The 16775-nt window shown below is 35.1% G+C and overlaps 1 protein-coding gene across 1 annotated transcript in view; it reads right to left on the minus strand.

Moving 5' to 3' along the window:
- The window catches only part of ANO2 (anoctamin 2), a gene marked incomplete at both ends in the record, with an annotated part of 184700 nt that overhangs the window by 149710 nt on the left and 18215 nt on the right, over positions 1–16775 (minus strand). Inside the window, 3 exons of the mRNA XM_084296494.1 lie at positions 814–868; positions 2146–2294; positions 6460–6558. Coding sequence (XP_084152620.1) covers positions 814–868; positions 2146–2294; positions 6460–6558 — 303 coding nt within the window. The remainder of the gene's footprint in view (positions 1–813; positions 869–2145; positions 2295–6459; positions 6559–16775) is intronic.

Raw genomic sequence — 16775 nt, forward strand, 5'->3', positions numbered from 1 at the left:
TTTAATATTCTTTTCCTTGTAGAACTAGCAATGAAATTTAACTTAGCAATTACAGACTTCTGTAGAGATTACTAGTTAAAACCTAATGATTTTATGGCAGTTCATCCTAGTTGGTTTTCTGTCAGTAATGTGTAGGTTAAGTCCTGCTACGTCACATCCTTATAAAACTAAGTGAAGTGTAAGGACTTCACGTAGAATGAGTATTTTACACCATAGAAAACCACAAGAGAATCCAACTCTGTAAAAACAAAACAAAACAACATAAAAATTATCTTCAACATTTGGAAGTATAAGTGCAAGATGCCCATTCTAGTAATCAGAATGTATTCTGTATCTATGAAACCCGAGTATGGATACAGCATGCTGGAGAGCATAACATCCATAAAGAGAAATCCTGCCTCACTAACCTACTGGAGACCTAGCATTATGCCATGAACATGACAAAAGAATTCACATCAAAGATTGCTGGAGATAGTAAACTGCTATATGATTGTTGAGGAGGCACTTTCATGGGAAAAAAAAAAAAAAAAAAACAATCTGCTTAAAGGAAAGGAAGTAGGGCTTAATGGTAACTTTTAACAATGAGGAGGAGTCAGTAGCATTTCCTGTCATACCATCTCATACTCCCACTGGGCTATATGTATTTCTGGGCAGCTCCAGTAGAATTTTTCTTATATACTTATGACTGCTTACTGTTTTGTGGGAAAAGCAAAATTAATAAAGTGATGAAATTAGCAAAGTAATTTCAAAACTCACTATTAAAGTAAACCTCATTCATTATGAGAACTCAATATGTTACTTTCATTTACTTACTATTCGGCTGCGGGTAGCATTGTCAAAAAACGTGTCTTTGTCTCTAATGTTATACCTAAAATTGTTGAGAGACAAAACGATCAGGTACTTTTTCAGAAGATGAAGTATTGAGTAAGACAATATACACAATTTTGATTTAGCATTAACTTACAAACCACAGTAAGGAAGACAAACATGTTTAAAGAAAATGTAAATGAAATATTACAGCGTGATATACTGTACCTCTCAATATCTAAACGATATCCTGAAGACATTCATTCAGAATTCTACTGGGATTGCAATGATGGTTGGCACCATTGAAGAAATATTAACTACTGTACTGTAAAATTACCTTTCTAGTAAGGACAATTTGTCTATTGTTTACAAAGGCAGACATTTTAATCTTTTTTTAAAAAATACCCTTCATGACATTTTGTGGTTATGTTACAAGGTTTTAAATTGCCTAATGCAGATGTCTATTACTCTTTTCCATGTGACTAACCCATCCACATTTCGCTTGATTTAAAATAAAAATTCCACTGCAATTATGTATTCTCTCAAACCTTAAAATCATCATATGTGAAATTAGCCTTCTCATTTTATCCTCTCAATCAAATTTACTTTTATACTATATTAATTAAAATTTTCAGAGAGGACAAAAATGTTACGGGGGTTCATTATATTTATTACTGAATTTTATTTATCAGACATAAATACAAGAAGCCACTATGAGGAAAAAATGAATGTTTAATACCAAACTGGGCCCATAAGTATTACTCCAAGTGAAAGGGCAAATGTCAAGAGTTCCTTATCTGCATATTACTAGCCAAGTTTTAATGACTGTAATAAATGCATCAAGAGGAAAAGTATTGTTGAATTTCTACTTGCTCTTTCTTTTTACAAAACAGGCAGTAGTATCACTATCAAATTAATCAGGAATTTGTTGCTAAATTTTTTACAGTTCAAGCTAAGAACATAAATATTTTATTTCACCACTTCAAGTGCCTTGCTTAGAAGAAGGAAGTAAAACTGACAAAATTCTGAGTAACTTAGATTTCTGTTAATCCTCTGAAACTGAATTCCATGTCAGCATGTTTATTTATTTCAGATATATTTACTCAGGCTTTAATAAATTTAGTTTAATGCAGACATATACTTTTATCACTTGGAAATATTATCCAGGAATAATCTAACAACTTGGAAATTTCTTCACAATTCCCAGAAGTGCTGCAACCTCAACGAATTTCTGAATTGTAATTAAAAAAAAAAAAAAAAAAAAAAGTAGAAAAATGACAACAGTAAAATGATGAGTTACAGCTTTCTTCATTGCCCTTCACAATTTGAAGTACTCACAAATATATTTTCTCTCTGGAAAATGGGTAAGACAGGCTTTTCATCTTGGTATTTTCTTGTGGCACCTGGGGCTGCAGAGGTTCAGTCAATTTGCACCATATTTTATTTAACTTTTTGAGAATTCCTCCTTCTTCTTTGATTTCATACATCTGAGTAAATAAAATGTTGTACATTAACGTGACTTGCAATAATACATTAAACTGAAAAAAAAAAAAAAGATACATCTTGCTATACACGTTTAAATAAATAATTAGAATAAGCACCTTCTCTCAACATATATTCCCATAAAATAGCAAGCACATGAATTTGATGAGGGTTTTGGTTCCAAAGAGTCAAGATATTTCCAGGAAAAATAAAAAAATAATAATAATAAAAGCCATCTCAGTGTAGAATTTTTAGTACAAGAAAAAGACTTATTAACTCATTTCAACTAGGAGCTGCAAGGAAATTACAGAAAAGCAGAGTAATTATTTTGACTTTGTAACTGTAACTGGAAATACAGGGAACAGACAGAGCAGGAAGGGACTTTACTTGCTATACTGCTCAGAGAACTTTTTTTTTCTGGTTAATAATACATAGCTTGGTCTGACAGAACACACATACACTTGCCATTAAAAGTGAGGATACCAGGCTTGTGGCTCTGTGGTACTTTCAAGTGCAAGAATATAGGTTTTGTTTGTTCAGATTGATGTGTTGTACAAAGAAGCTTCCCAGAGATATGTAGGTATTTTTTTAATTAAATACAGACAACTTTACCAAACCTGTATTTATTTGCAATCTAATTAATAAAATGCACTAAATGAACTTTATGTAACACTTGAAGGAGTCTGTGCCAAAATATTTTTATTATTATTTCAAATAATTGAAATGAAGTTCCTTAAAACTTCATAATTTAAAAATCAGGATCATTGGATATTTTCAACACATTCTGATCTTTTTCCAAGGATTACAGTCATGCTCTTTGGAAGCCTGGACACTCTTAAACCCAATGGTATGATATGGGATTTATTTTCATATTTGAAGGTGTTACAAGGAACGTATCTAGTATATATGAGCATGGAACATTTTGATTCATCAAAATTAACTATTTTTTCTTATTCTGAAGTATGCATATAGTTAAATTTGCTCAAAAAGCACCTTTTCTCAGACTGCATTTTGTCATGAAACATGTTTTAAAAAATGAACATTAGAAAAGACTTTACTGCAATCAATTCATTACATTTAGAGATGGATACTTTCCACTGAAAATACTTTGTTTATAGTTTCATTGGATATTTGAACAAATAAAAATAACATCACAGAAAATACCAATAGTGCTTTTGCTTTTTAGTAAAAATAGAATTTTCTTTCTGGTGGTTGCTGGCTGAATTTTTCCATTTTTATTTCCAAATTTCCAAAATATAATGTTTCATTTGTTTGAAGTGGATTTTTTCCCCTACAGGACATTCTTCTCCCAACTGTCTTTGATTGCAAAAATATCAAGACAAGAACATAATTTTCATGTCATGCTTTCTGTATTTAACTGGTAGTATTCCATTTCTGCAGTTGAGTTTATAGAAATACTATATAATCAACAAGAACTGCCAGCTGTCTTCTCCTTAAAGATGCCATATCATCTTTAAGTTTTAGGAGATAATTTATTATCCTAGGATGAATTTTCAGGTAATTTGAGATTTGGCTTCCTTGTTGGTCAGCATACTTCATTTCATCTTTATCTATACACCAATAATAAGTTACAGGTACAAACCTGAATAGTGTTTTCATAACTAACTGCCTGATTGATGACTGCATGTCCATTTGCCCTTTGAATATTTGTTCTACTCATCATTTGAAATGTGTAGCTTTAAAGAAAATGATGCAATTTAAAAGGTATGAAATATACAGGTTAAAAAAAAAAAAAAAAAAAAAAAAAAAACGAATATGTCAAAATTTTAAATGTTAAATAATTTTATATCTATAGGAATAACACACTACCTCCAGCCATAAATGAATAAGAGACATCTACAATTCAGCCTATTTCCACTGCTTTTTCAACACAAGGAGATCCACTTCAAACAACATGCAATTACATACTACGTGCAAATAAAATATTGAAAATCATAGTGAGTCTGTTCTTTTTATCCCATTTGAGAGAACAGCAAGATAATAAAGATGTACTCTTGGGAAAATTCTAAGGAAAATAACATTAAATAAGAATGTTTTCTCAAGAAGATCAATGTGTCTTTTATGCCTTTATGGCCGCCACAGGTGAGCAGGGACATACCCAGCATTGTCTTCAGAGCAATATTAGGGACCCTTTGTGTGTCTCCAATACAACCTTGCTTTTGGTCCCTTCCCCATAAAGGAATGGGACATGGAAAAAAGGAAAAAGAAACATAATTAAATGGCATAAACAAAATTCAGTCTGCTATCCCAGATTTTTTAATGCCAATGAAAGCTATGAATGTGTATAGCCACTAAAAATATGTATCAAAGAGCAGAACATTCTGCAGATTTCAATACACACAGGACATGAAAATTACAACTGATTTGACTATAATGTGGGTAGAATAACAGTGATCCATATGAATTAGAAAATGTGTGAGTATGTGTACAAACAGATGCAGCAGAACAGTTAGTTCCTCAAAAGAGCCCTTTGATTTGCTACAATTTGGAACATTTGTGAACCCCAAACTTACTGGATTTTCAGGCTCTGCTTAAGAATTTGTTGCCTAATTCTTACTTTTCCAACACATGGTACAGATGTTCTGTTCATTATTTTTCCCTTTATTTTGTGAGCATCTTACTGTTTTGTTTTCTTGTTTTTAATGGCATTTGTGGTGTTTGTTTACAGTGCTCTTGCCACAGATGATGGAGTACCAGCAAAGAAAATAACAACAGTTTTAGCTCCTCCTAGCCTTCGATTACCATTCTATGATGAAACATGCACTTTCTACGGCACTACAAATAACATGACAGTTTAGGCAGTTAATTTATTTTCTGTGACCTTTGTTTGAGACAATTCTTGTTTTGTCTATTTACGCCAGGGTGGTTCTATGTATTTAGGGCCCTATGATTTACTGTATTTTTCTCCCATTCAGAAAAGAGAAAAGTACGTTGAGCTGTTTGTCTGTGACTAGAATGGACATTGGAGACTATTAACCCCTGGACAGATCTTAACTTAGGACAATATGATGTCAGCATACCTCAATGAACTAGTTCTCTCCAGAATATTTGCAAAAGACTAGGAGAGGAAAGTTCAAATACAGGAGAAGAAAGGAGAAATGAGCAGGCTCTAGATATGCACAAATGGACGAAAGCTGGGAGGGGATCAAAGACAGGAATCTAATATATATGTGCATTTTTAGAAAGGCCCTATGCATCCATCACTATGCCATAAAGAATAGAGGTACAGTAGCCATCCAAACCCCACCCATTTTCAGAGTCTGATTACAAGTAAAAAGATTTTTCGGTGGGTCAGGGGGTGAATACAATACAGTAAAAGTATATGACTGGCTTAGCCAAATCTCAGACAGTGAAAGATGCTAACACCATGAGATGTGAACAACCTTTGCTGGGTGAAAACTTCTAGGTTAAATATATATATATGTATATGTATATGTATATGTATATGTATATGTATATGTATATGTATATACAAACCACTGTGGAGGAAAACCAAACAAACAAACAAACAAAAAAACTGTCATTAATTCTGATGACATGTAGTGAAGTAAGTGTTCAGTAGTGCAGTTGATGAGTATCACTAACTGTGAGACCAACGCAGTTCCACTGACTTGTTATTTTTAGCCAACACATTAAATCATGGTGGGATCACAAATTTTGGGATATGCTCCACAGGATTTACAGTGTTTGCAAGCAACTCTTTTGAAAGCTATATGAATTCTTAACTACTACAACTGTAAAGAAAATAGTAAACCAACATTGTAACAACAATGGAGAATGTCTAAATTCAGTAAGTCACTGATACCACCAAAACAGGCTGTCTCTCAGCATCCCCAGACTTCAGATAAATCTTAAGGCAATGAACAGCTATCATATTATCTCCCATACTGCACCTCACCTTTGAGGAAAGTTCCTTGACAAAAATCCAAATAGCTACTGCCTTCTCAGCTTCAAACAACTCCTCCTTAAAACTCACCTCTCTCATCACTCTATAGAACACAGTCTTCCAGCTAGCTGCCTTTGGGGCCTTTGAGATCCCTTCTGAAAATCCCATCTTAAATCCACCTCTGAATACTAAATCATCTAAAATAATTAGTAGGGTAAAAGAATAGACATAAAACTAGTTGATAGAAGATGGAATATACTTACCTTTTTAGTAGGCATTTTTATTTTATGGAGCTCTGCTTCTCGGCTAAGTACTTGCCAAGGTGCATGGATACGGACAAAGCTCAATCCTTGGCTCTTATTCTGAAACATGAAGTAGTGAAAATTATGTATTTCAATATTATTGAACAGAATACAGTGATCAAGTTTCAAAATGTCAGGTTCAACTAAATCATATAGCAGTAGGCAATCACATAACCAACTTTAGTTACATCTGGGATTAAAAATGACTTTTTCTTTAAAAGCTTAATCTTCTAATGCTCTAAAAGTAATAAATCTGCCTGCCTGCTTTGTAGCTGTGTGTCTACCATAAAGATGCAAGATTACAGTTCCATATTTTGCAGTCATGTAAACCAGAAAACCCTGAGATATAACTTCCACATTCAGTATTTAGGAAGTTTATTGACTTCATTTTAGTGCCCATCTGAAACAGCAAAGACAAAATATTTCCTCTGCTCTGGGCAATGCTTTAGGCAAACTGTTCTAGTTCAACTATTTCCTGGACACTTCATCAAATCAGTATTTTCTTAAAGGTGATCATATTTACCACCGTAAATATCTACAGTTGGAGTAGCATACATAAAAAAATAAATATTGAATTTTATCTTCTAAATAGAGAGGTGAGCCTAGCAAAGGTATGTGTACATAACTGGTTATGCTGTGCAGAAGCAGAAGACTACATAAAATGACCTTTGCTCAGCCAGTTTGCTGTGATCTAGGCTGTCCAGAGAATGCTGTGCTGCTAGCACATCTGAGCTAAACAAAGGGATTCTAAGATCAGAAACAGCACCCCTGGCAAAACCATAAAAATGAAATATAGATATGTTAATACAGACTTCTCAATGCACCTAAGTTTTCTTTTTTCTTTTTTTTTTTTTTTCCTTTTTTTTTTTTAATCAGTAAATTATTCAGATGAATGCTCATTATTGAAATAATTATAGAATCATAGAATGGCTTGGGTTGGAAGGGACATTAAAGATCATCCAGTTCCATCCCACTGCCATAGGCAAGGATGCCACCCATTAAATCAGGTTGCTCAGGGCCTCATCTAACATGATCTTGAACACCTCCAAGGAAGGGGTATCCACAACCTCTCTGGGCAACCAGTTCCAGTCCCTCACCACCCACTGAGTGAAGAATTTCCTCCTAATCTTTAATATAAATCTCTCCTCTTTTAGTTTAAAACCATTCTTACTTGTCCTGTCATTATCTGATTGAGCAAAGTCTTTCTCTCCAGGGGGAAAGAGGATAAAAGGGATATATTTTAGGAATGACATGGAAGTGGACAGGAGGAGACTCGAAAGGTGTGATGTAGAGCCAGGAAAGGAATGCTAAGATTAACGGTCTTTGTGTAGCTGTGTGCATATGTGGTGGCTTTACTCAGGTGGGCAGCCAAATTCCACCACAGCTACTCTCACTCCCCCTCCTCAATGAGGAAAGGGGAGAAAACATGACACAAAGGGCTCAAGGGTTGAGATAAGATGGGGAGATAGCTCAACAATTATCGTGATGGGCAAAACAGACTCTGAGTAAGGAGATAGTAAGGTTTATTACCTATTACTAACAATCTAGAGAAGTGACAATCAGAGGAAAGAAACCAAAAACACCTTCCCTCCATCCACCCTCTTCCACCTCCTCCCCCTGAGCGGCACAGTGGAACATGGGGATGGGGGCTGCAGCCAGTCCCTGATGCTTCATCTCTGCCACTTCTTCTCAGTCTCTGCCCCTGTTCCATGTGGGGTCTCTCCCACAGGATGCCATCCTTCCTGAACTGATCCTGCATTGGCTTCCCACAGGCAGCAGTTCTTCAAGAACTGCTCCCACATGGGTCCATACCACAGGGGCCATCCATCAGGAGCACACTGCTCCAACCTGGGATGCCCCCCCCACCAGGCAGCAGCTCCTGACAGGTCACCTGCTCCTGCATAGTTACTCTCCACAGGCTACAGATCCAGCCCAGAATCTGATCTGTGGGGGTCCTCCACAGGCTGCAGCCTCCATGCTCAGGTCCACCTGCTCCACCGTGGTCTTAAATATGCTCTCACAGAGGCGCAAACAATATCACTTATTGGACCAGCTCTGGTTAATAGCAGGGCCCTTATCTAAGATGGGGTAGTTTCTGGATTCTTCTCACAGAAGCCACCACTATGTGTCCCCCCCAAAACGCTGCCACGTAAACTGTATTTGGTGCTTGGGCATACTGCCACTTTACATTTTCCCACCTGTATGTAGGTAAGAATCAGGACAGACTCCTCCCTTCAGAGGAGCATGAACCTCTATTTGCATTCCCCCCATGTATCTTGAAATCTAGCAGTGAGACAAGAAAAAAATGAGTAAGGATGTACAACTTGATAGAGAACCTAACGTATACACCATTCATTTGCTGAACGTTTCATGATGTTTCCTGATTAAAAAAAAAAGTTAGAAATCCTACTATTCTTTATATGATATGATATGATATGATATGATATGATATGATATGATATGATATTATCTCATATATCTCATCAATGCACTGGGGACATCAGCTTTAAGAGAAGGAATGAAAAAATTACTAGGCATGAGCAGATGTTCTCGTAGTCATTTATTGAAAATGTATTAATAACAGATGAGAGTTTAAATTTCAGTTGGTGAAGATCAGGAGGCTTCTCCTCAGCTTTTGGCTGAAATCAAGCATATGTCCTTTGTCTGAGAGACTACATTCCATATTGGTGAGAAGAGGGACAGTATGATCTAATTGGTACTTTCCACCTCATTCTCATATGACTACACAAATTGCACAGAAATTAGTCAGATAAATTGAGAGTAAATACTATATAAAGAATATGACTTTTATAGGTTTGAACAAAAATATGTTCAAAGTTGTGCTGTTCATGAAGTGGTATCAGATGCTGAAGAATCAGAGACTTAAAATTTTTAAAAACCTTAAACATCATCCAAAATAGGACACTAAGATCTTTTTAATAAAGACTAATGTAAAGTCAATAAATTAGGGAAAACAGGACCGTGTGATTCCTGTTGGATAGTAAACAAAAAGTGCAGAAAATAGAACGCTCAATATTTAGTTTGGGATTACTAGAACCATGTTTCTCTCACGTTCCTGTATTTTCCCAACATTAAAAATTATCAAAGAAATTTAACATGAATTTAAAAGCATTGATCCTTTGTTGTATATCTCAGCAGATAAGTCATCCAGCTATCTATCTATAAAAGTACCAAAGAACAATATCAGCTAATCCTCTAGGCTCCTCTCCCTACTTGTCAAGCCTTCACCCAAAGTAGTTCCAGTTGTCTCTTTGCATGCTCTTTTTGTCAATATCATTATGACAACTGGAGACAATCTATTAACTAACTATTCCCAGAAGACTTATTCTATTGCAAACTTTACCAAGAGTTACAACCTGTTTTTCTTATTGCCAAAGTGTATTTATAACTGTCTACTGCAAACATCCACTAAACAGTGTAATTTGGTTACGTCACCTGAGAGGATCAAGGTACATGTGTTTGTGAATACAATTCATTATTTGCTATAATGGAATTGAGTCATTCTTCTATTCTGAAAACAACTAATCAGCTTTGCTTATTGATTGTACTCTAGATGTAGCACTAAAGCTACATATTGTGTTAGCTAATGTTATTTTTTGACTGATTTTTTTTTTTTTTTTTGCTACATAATCATTTCCTTTTTCACTTACAGCTGATGTCCCACGGGACTTTATTCTGGGACCTGCATACTCCATTTTTCATCAAATCTATATACGATATTACAGAGCTCTTCAATTAAGTTTCAAGAATGGAAATTTTTCAATGAGTTTGTTCTTAATTATTCAAGATATATACATATGTTGGCTTCTTTTCTATTTTGAAAAGTTGTATTGGACTTTACAATTTCAGTAGGAAAACTCAGTATTAAGATCAAATGGTTGAAAATCTGGAAGATCTGGTTTGTTTTTCAATCAGTACATAAAGAAAAATATGTCAGGTGTTTCTTTCAGTATATCATCTATTCCTAACTATTAAAAGCAAAACTTCAACACTAGTCAGTATTGCATTTTTTTTTCTATCCTATACTGGAAAAGCATAGGCTAAATAAAATGCAAATTTCTCCAAGGAGGCTTTTTATATCTTTCATGCCGTAACAGTAAAATACCTCAGAACCTGCATCAACTACAAGTCTAAGATTTATTGCAAACTTACACCAAGGCTATAGCTGGAAAAAATGTATTTTAACTATGAAAACTCTCAGACAGATGTATTCTTACCAATTAGAATCATAATTTGACTCATGAAAAATGAAGAAATGATTATTCTGTTTAATTAAAATCTACATGTTATGAAGTGTCTGGCTAGAGAAGCATAAAAGCTAGACTAAGTAAAAAAGCTCTCTCTGTCCCAAAATTTAGATTTGTAATTGAACTTAGGTTTCTACCAAAGTCAGACATCAAGCAAAAAGTTTGACATTCTTAAATTAGTGACATATCCATATTCTGCACCCATTTTGACAGTTACAGTTGTCCAGACATAATGTTGAATACTTTTGAACCACTATAATACAATTACCATACTTTCATTAATATTTGTCTAGATCACAGTTTCTCGATTCCAGACCTTGCAGGGACAAACAGACCATATATCGAGGAGATGAACTATGAAGTATGCTCTATAGAAACTAACATTTGTGAAGAAGTCCTATTGCTCTATAAAAGCATGGTATGTAAAAGATGGAGTATTGTGTGTCCAGTTCAAAGAATTCTCATAGTGTCATTATTCTGTCAGGTTACTTTTGACTACCACCTCACCTCATTCAGAAAATCCATTTGCCATGTGTCAGACATATCACCTGGGGGTGAAGCATTCTCCACAGTTTTTTTAGACTTCCAATATGAGCTAAAGCACTGTACTCTAAAGGCATTGTATGTCAGCCACAATTCAGACAACAAAAAGTGCAAAAGTAATAATTACACTCTCATAAAGTTACAGGCTTTTTTGCAATGTTAACATTGCTAGTAGCAACTTTTTACATTAAAATTAATTGTTGAATGCTACATTTTACTTAGTGCTTCATATGATTTCCTCATCATGAAATCACTCGTCATTTATCCTATATTAAAGGAATATAGCTATACACAACAAACATATTAAAGGAAAAAAAGTTATTTTAAAGTACTTGACCAAAGAAATAGATTTCTGTTGTGTATCTTATTAAGAAGAAAAGAGAAATACTGGTGGGTACAAAGAAGCTGAACAGAAGTGATAAACTACTATCTAAAGGAATCCAAGGGAACTGCTAATCTTTCTTATGATTAAATATATATATATATATGAAGTTAAAATGTATAGATTATAAAACCTGAAGAATGTAAACTTCCTTGTTAAAAAGACAAACCACCTGAGCCTTAAACATTTTATCCTTCTGTGATTCTTAAGTAGACAGAAAAATACCAGACACATACAGACAGCAAGTTTCTAATGGCTTCATTTAATATAATCAGACATATTTTGCTGACATTGGTAATACCAGCCACACTACAAAAGCAACAGTGAAACAGTTTATAGATGGGGAAAAACTCGGGTCCCAGTAGCTCAGTAAGAGTAATCATCTTCCCATTTATTCCATCACCTAGGTCAGTCATGTCTGCAAATGTAATTGTTCAAAATCAGTATCTAGTCTCATGATAACACTGGAAACTGAGGCATATAGCACTGATGTGTAACAATGCAAATAAAGCTCAGTTTCGTGTCACTATCACAGATCACATACATTTTAAAAAATCTGAGCCAAATACTAAACTGCTGATCCCCTGCATGGGTAGCACATGGTAGAATGACACTGCATTGCCAGATTCATGCAGTGACTGTGAAAACATCTATGTTTTATGCCAAGTGTATTGAATCTCTGTCTGCACAGGGATTGGCATTTTGCTGGTGCTACTCTTTTATATCCAAGATATAAAAACAGTTTATATAAAATATAATATCAAAGTGTGTGTCGGTTATATTATCAAAAGGAAAGGTAGTGTCAGTGTGAGATGTCAACACCCAGAATGTCTTGACATAATAACATTAAGATGTCAGTCTGGAGCACTTCCCTACTCATGCTATCTATATGATTATAGGCAAATAATTTACATTCTTTCTGTCACTGGCTAAATGAAGATAATGGAATTTCCCTATATCAAATGAAATTTGTAAAGATAAATATGTTAGAGGTTTTGAGATGCTCAAATAATACAGTTATCAAATGAGAGTGTATATGCATCTTATAATTTTCCCTCAAAAAGCGTAGTTCTTTTACCTTTTGCCAAGTTCCTCCTTTTCTATTTTAATTTCTCTGTATCATAGATCTACCTTACTGTGTTGCTTTATATCACATAGAATGATGGAACCCTCAATAATGACTGCCAATTCTCCTGCAACTACATTACAAATAATTAGAAGTGACACAAGTTGTCTCACTCTTGACACACGAGTTACACACAACACAAGTGTAAAGCACAGTCTCGTTCACTAATGGCAAAGGTAAATGCTACTTAGTTTACATGGTTTGGTTTATTTTTAGCTGTTCAACAATATGTTAAGCAGACTTGTTCAAATCCGAATTTCAACTTACGCAAATCTGCAATAATTTAAACATTTGACAGTCAGCCTTTCTCCTTCTTTATTTCTACCAATGTCAGTGTTAATGTCCTGTTTATTTTACTCTCTTACTCCCCTCTCTGAACATAAACAGTTAAAGAACACACTAGTATGTATAAGCAAAGAACAGAACGCCTTGGAATGAAAGCTCTGGCCAAAGACTTTAAATGAAACTATATAACCTTAATTCCTTAGATAAAGAACCATGGAATGAAACACTTGACTTTGCATTTCCTTTGCAATGTTTCTTCATGGCATTGCTACTTTTTGAACCAAATTTTTCCAACTCATCTGCGGACAGATAGTGTCTCTGAGTGGAAGATGATACAGGAAGTCTAAAAACACAAGCATGCTTCCCCTGAAGAAGATGGAAATATTTAATGGTACAGTACAGAACAAAAATGAGCTGCTAGAAATTCAAGCACAAATGTAGAATAGATTGTTAACTTTGACAAATAGAAAAAAAAAAAAAAAAAAAAGGCACAGGACTCTACATTACTGCAGCACTCAATGCAGAACCTACCTAGCATTAGGTAACAAATATCTCAGGGTTGTTGTTCATTTTTAATTCTTTCTGAAAGTAGCTAAATGCACATTTTGAATTTTACAATTGATGCATTTTCCTCATTATTTTCCATCTATTTATCCAAGGCTAATAATTACCACAGTAAGAAAAATGTGACTCAACAAGTAAAGCAAAATCTTCCATATTTATTCAGAATAACTTTATTAGCAAATTTCCCCCCTGTCATAGGATCAAATTTCTTGCTGCAAAAACATATCACAAATTAAATACATCTTCTGAGACTGAAGAATACCATAAATAATAATAAAATGCAAAAGTGAAAAAAAATAAAATAAAAATAAGAACACCCAAATCAGACTTTCTCAGAGGAAGGGAGGAATGTGTCTACTCTACCACCTCCTGTATTTTGGCAGTGTCAATGGAAAAACACATAGTCAGCTGGCCTGGCTACATTTAGTGCCAAATTAGCTAGTAAATAAGCCAATATTCTGTAAAATACATCATACCAAACTAGATTATCAATAATAAAATCAACAAAATTACTGAGGCCAAAGAGTTAACATTAAGAGGGCAAAATGTAATTCCCATTGAGAGAATAAGACATACTGATCTTCACAGAGATTTATACTCCTAAACAATTTTCCAGATGAATCAGCAAGAGCATGGAAGTCAATCTTTAGACCACATAACAGGCATAACTCCAGATAACTGAAAACTAGAGAAATGGCACATTAAATATTGCTTCATCATTCAATATTTTTTCTGGGATATTAACAAATAATCTAGGAAAGGGAGGATTTAATTTAGTTAGTTAGTTAGTTAGTTGACTTTATTTCATTCATTGGACTAAATTTTGGGAGGGTTTATTTTACTTTAAAAGTGTTAAAAGTAATGCTAGTACAAAGTATTTACCTTACTTATGTTGCCTTATGTTCTTCTAGTCATACACTACAAGACTTCCCAGGATAGTATCACCCACGACGATCTCTCAACAATAATCAGTAGCAGTAAAAGGAATGTTGGCTGTATTTGCAGAGGCTTGAGTGATAGGGGATTAAGATGACAGTAATCAAAGTGGTCAAGTAGGCTTGTATGCAGTCAGGGAATTCAAAACCTCCCTAGACAACTTCAGTGTAAACTGGGAGAGAAGGGGAGGAAGCACTGCACAGTAGCATAATGTGGAGACTGTACAAGGCAGCAGGTCCTGGAATGGGTGAATGATTGGTTAAACGGGAAGCAGTGGGGAGCCAGAGTTCCTTCACCACTGAGGAAATTCATTGAAGTTTTTCAGAGTTTGCACTGTACAGTAGCATCAAGAATGACATGACTATGAGTATGTTGAGCACAGAGCTCGTTTGTTCATCTTCAAGGGGATACATTAGACTACAAAAGAGAGCAAAAATCCCCAGAAAAACCTTGCTACGACAACTAAATAGGAATCACTGGTAGACTGTGACCCTTCATTCTGGAAAAGAGGAACCTTAAGGAAGGCATCACAAAAGTCTATAAAATCATGTGGTAAGGAGAGGGGACAATGGACTGCATACTGCCTCTTTCTGGGCAAGAACTGAAGGGCATCAGACAAAACCAGGCTAAACTAGTGGGGGCCAAATTCAAAATAAACAAATGAACATTGACATTCATGCAGTGGGTAGTACCCACAGTCTTGACAAAAGACTGTTGGTGTAAAACCTGTATGAGTTTCCAAGGAAAAACTGGACTAGACATTGGAAGAGAGTTCCACTGAAGGTTACTAGATAAACAAAGTACATCAAGTGGGAAAAATTACGCAAAGTGATGCAAATTAATTCAGAATCTGCAAACACTGACTGAAGGGAGAACAAATCCAGACTAAATTTAACACAAGGATAATGTTTTTAATGTATTTTATCACTGAGAATTAAGGGCCAGAAATATTTTACTCTTTACCAACCAACCAAAGAAAAGCTGATGACGCTGTTTTGATATGCATCCAAATACTCTGGTTACTTGAGAAAAAACACTTCTCTTTCTGCATAGCACAAGGGAAATTGTTCTGGTCTTGGTAGCTATCAGCAGGAGTAAATAGGAGCAGGTCTGGAGAACAGTATACTCCACACCTGCTTCTGAAAGCTATTTGTCTTTTAAACCTCAAGCTGGTTCCAAAGATATTTCAGATTTGATGACTCAAGATACATCAAGACATGAGAATTGTTTTGAAGGCCACAAGGAACTGTGGGTTATTGCTTATTAGAAAGCATGGAAATTAATTTTAAATGGGGAAAGTGAGTGCTGGAAAATGTTACTATATCTCTCTTTACTACATTTTCACACTCAAAAATCACAACACATGTATAAAAAAACTTTTATATGATGACAATGTTACAATTTAAATTTATTTAAAGCACGTATATTTTAGGGAGTCCATCCCATCTGCCAACTGTAGTACTTGACTGTGGTTAGTGGTGCCTAGATGCATAAGTGTGAGGCAGAACAAAGACTGCAAAGATTACAGTGGCATTTCTTGCACTTCTTCAGTGAGACATCTAAACACAGGTAGAAACATCTCTTCTTCAGTTAAACACACATAATGCAAGGGACCAGACTGCATTTCCAACTGCTCAGCATCAGCAGAGGTACATGTATAATAAAGCCACACTGCCTCAGGGACTGGTTCCTTGCATTTGAGGACTTCCTAGGGAAGCAGTTTCCAAGCAGTGAGGCACTGTCATGTTACAGATGAATTGTAGAACCCAAGCTGATAAGCTCTGCTGGAAACTTCCAGGTTCTGAAGATGATTAGAAGGCAGCAGCAGCAGAATCTGAGCAAATAATAAAGCAAAGAAAAATAATTGCTTGAAACATTGCAGCTGAGCCTGACTTAAGAAGCTTGGCAAACAGTCTGGAAATTGGCATCCAAGAAATACCTTGTTCATAGATGGAAAGTGCAGTATTGTACTATTTCTGGAACTCTAAGCAGCTGTCTCAGCTAACATCATACCTAACCTGGAGATGAAATCTTCCCGCAAGGGGCATGATGATCACTGTTAAAACCAACCACTAAATGGACAATATTAGATTTCTAGAAATGTTAATTAGGTGGCACTTTCCAGTGACCTCTGTAGAATTATCAATGGTTTTGAAAAGGGGAGAGGAGGGAA

Source organism: Netta rufina, assembly GCF_964035555.1.
Source record: "Netta rufina genome assembly, chromosome: 1".
NCBI lineage: Eukaryota > Metazoa > Chordata > Aves > Anseriformes > Anatidae > Netta > Netta rufina.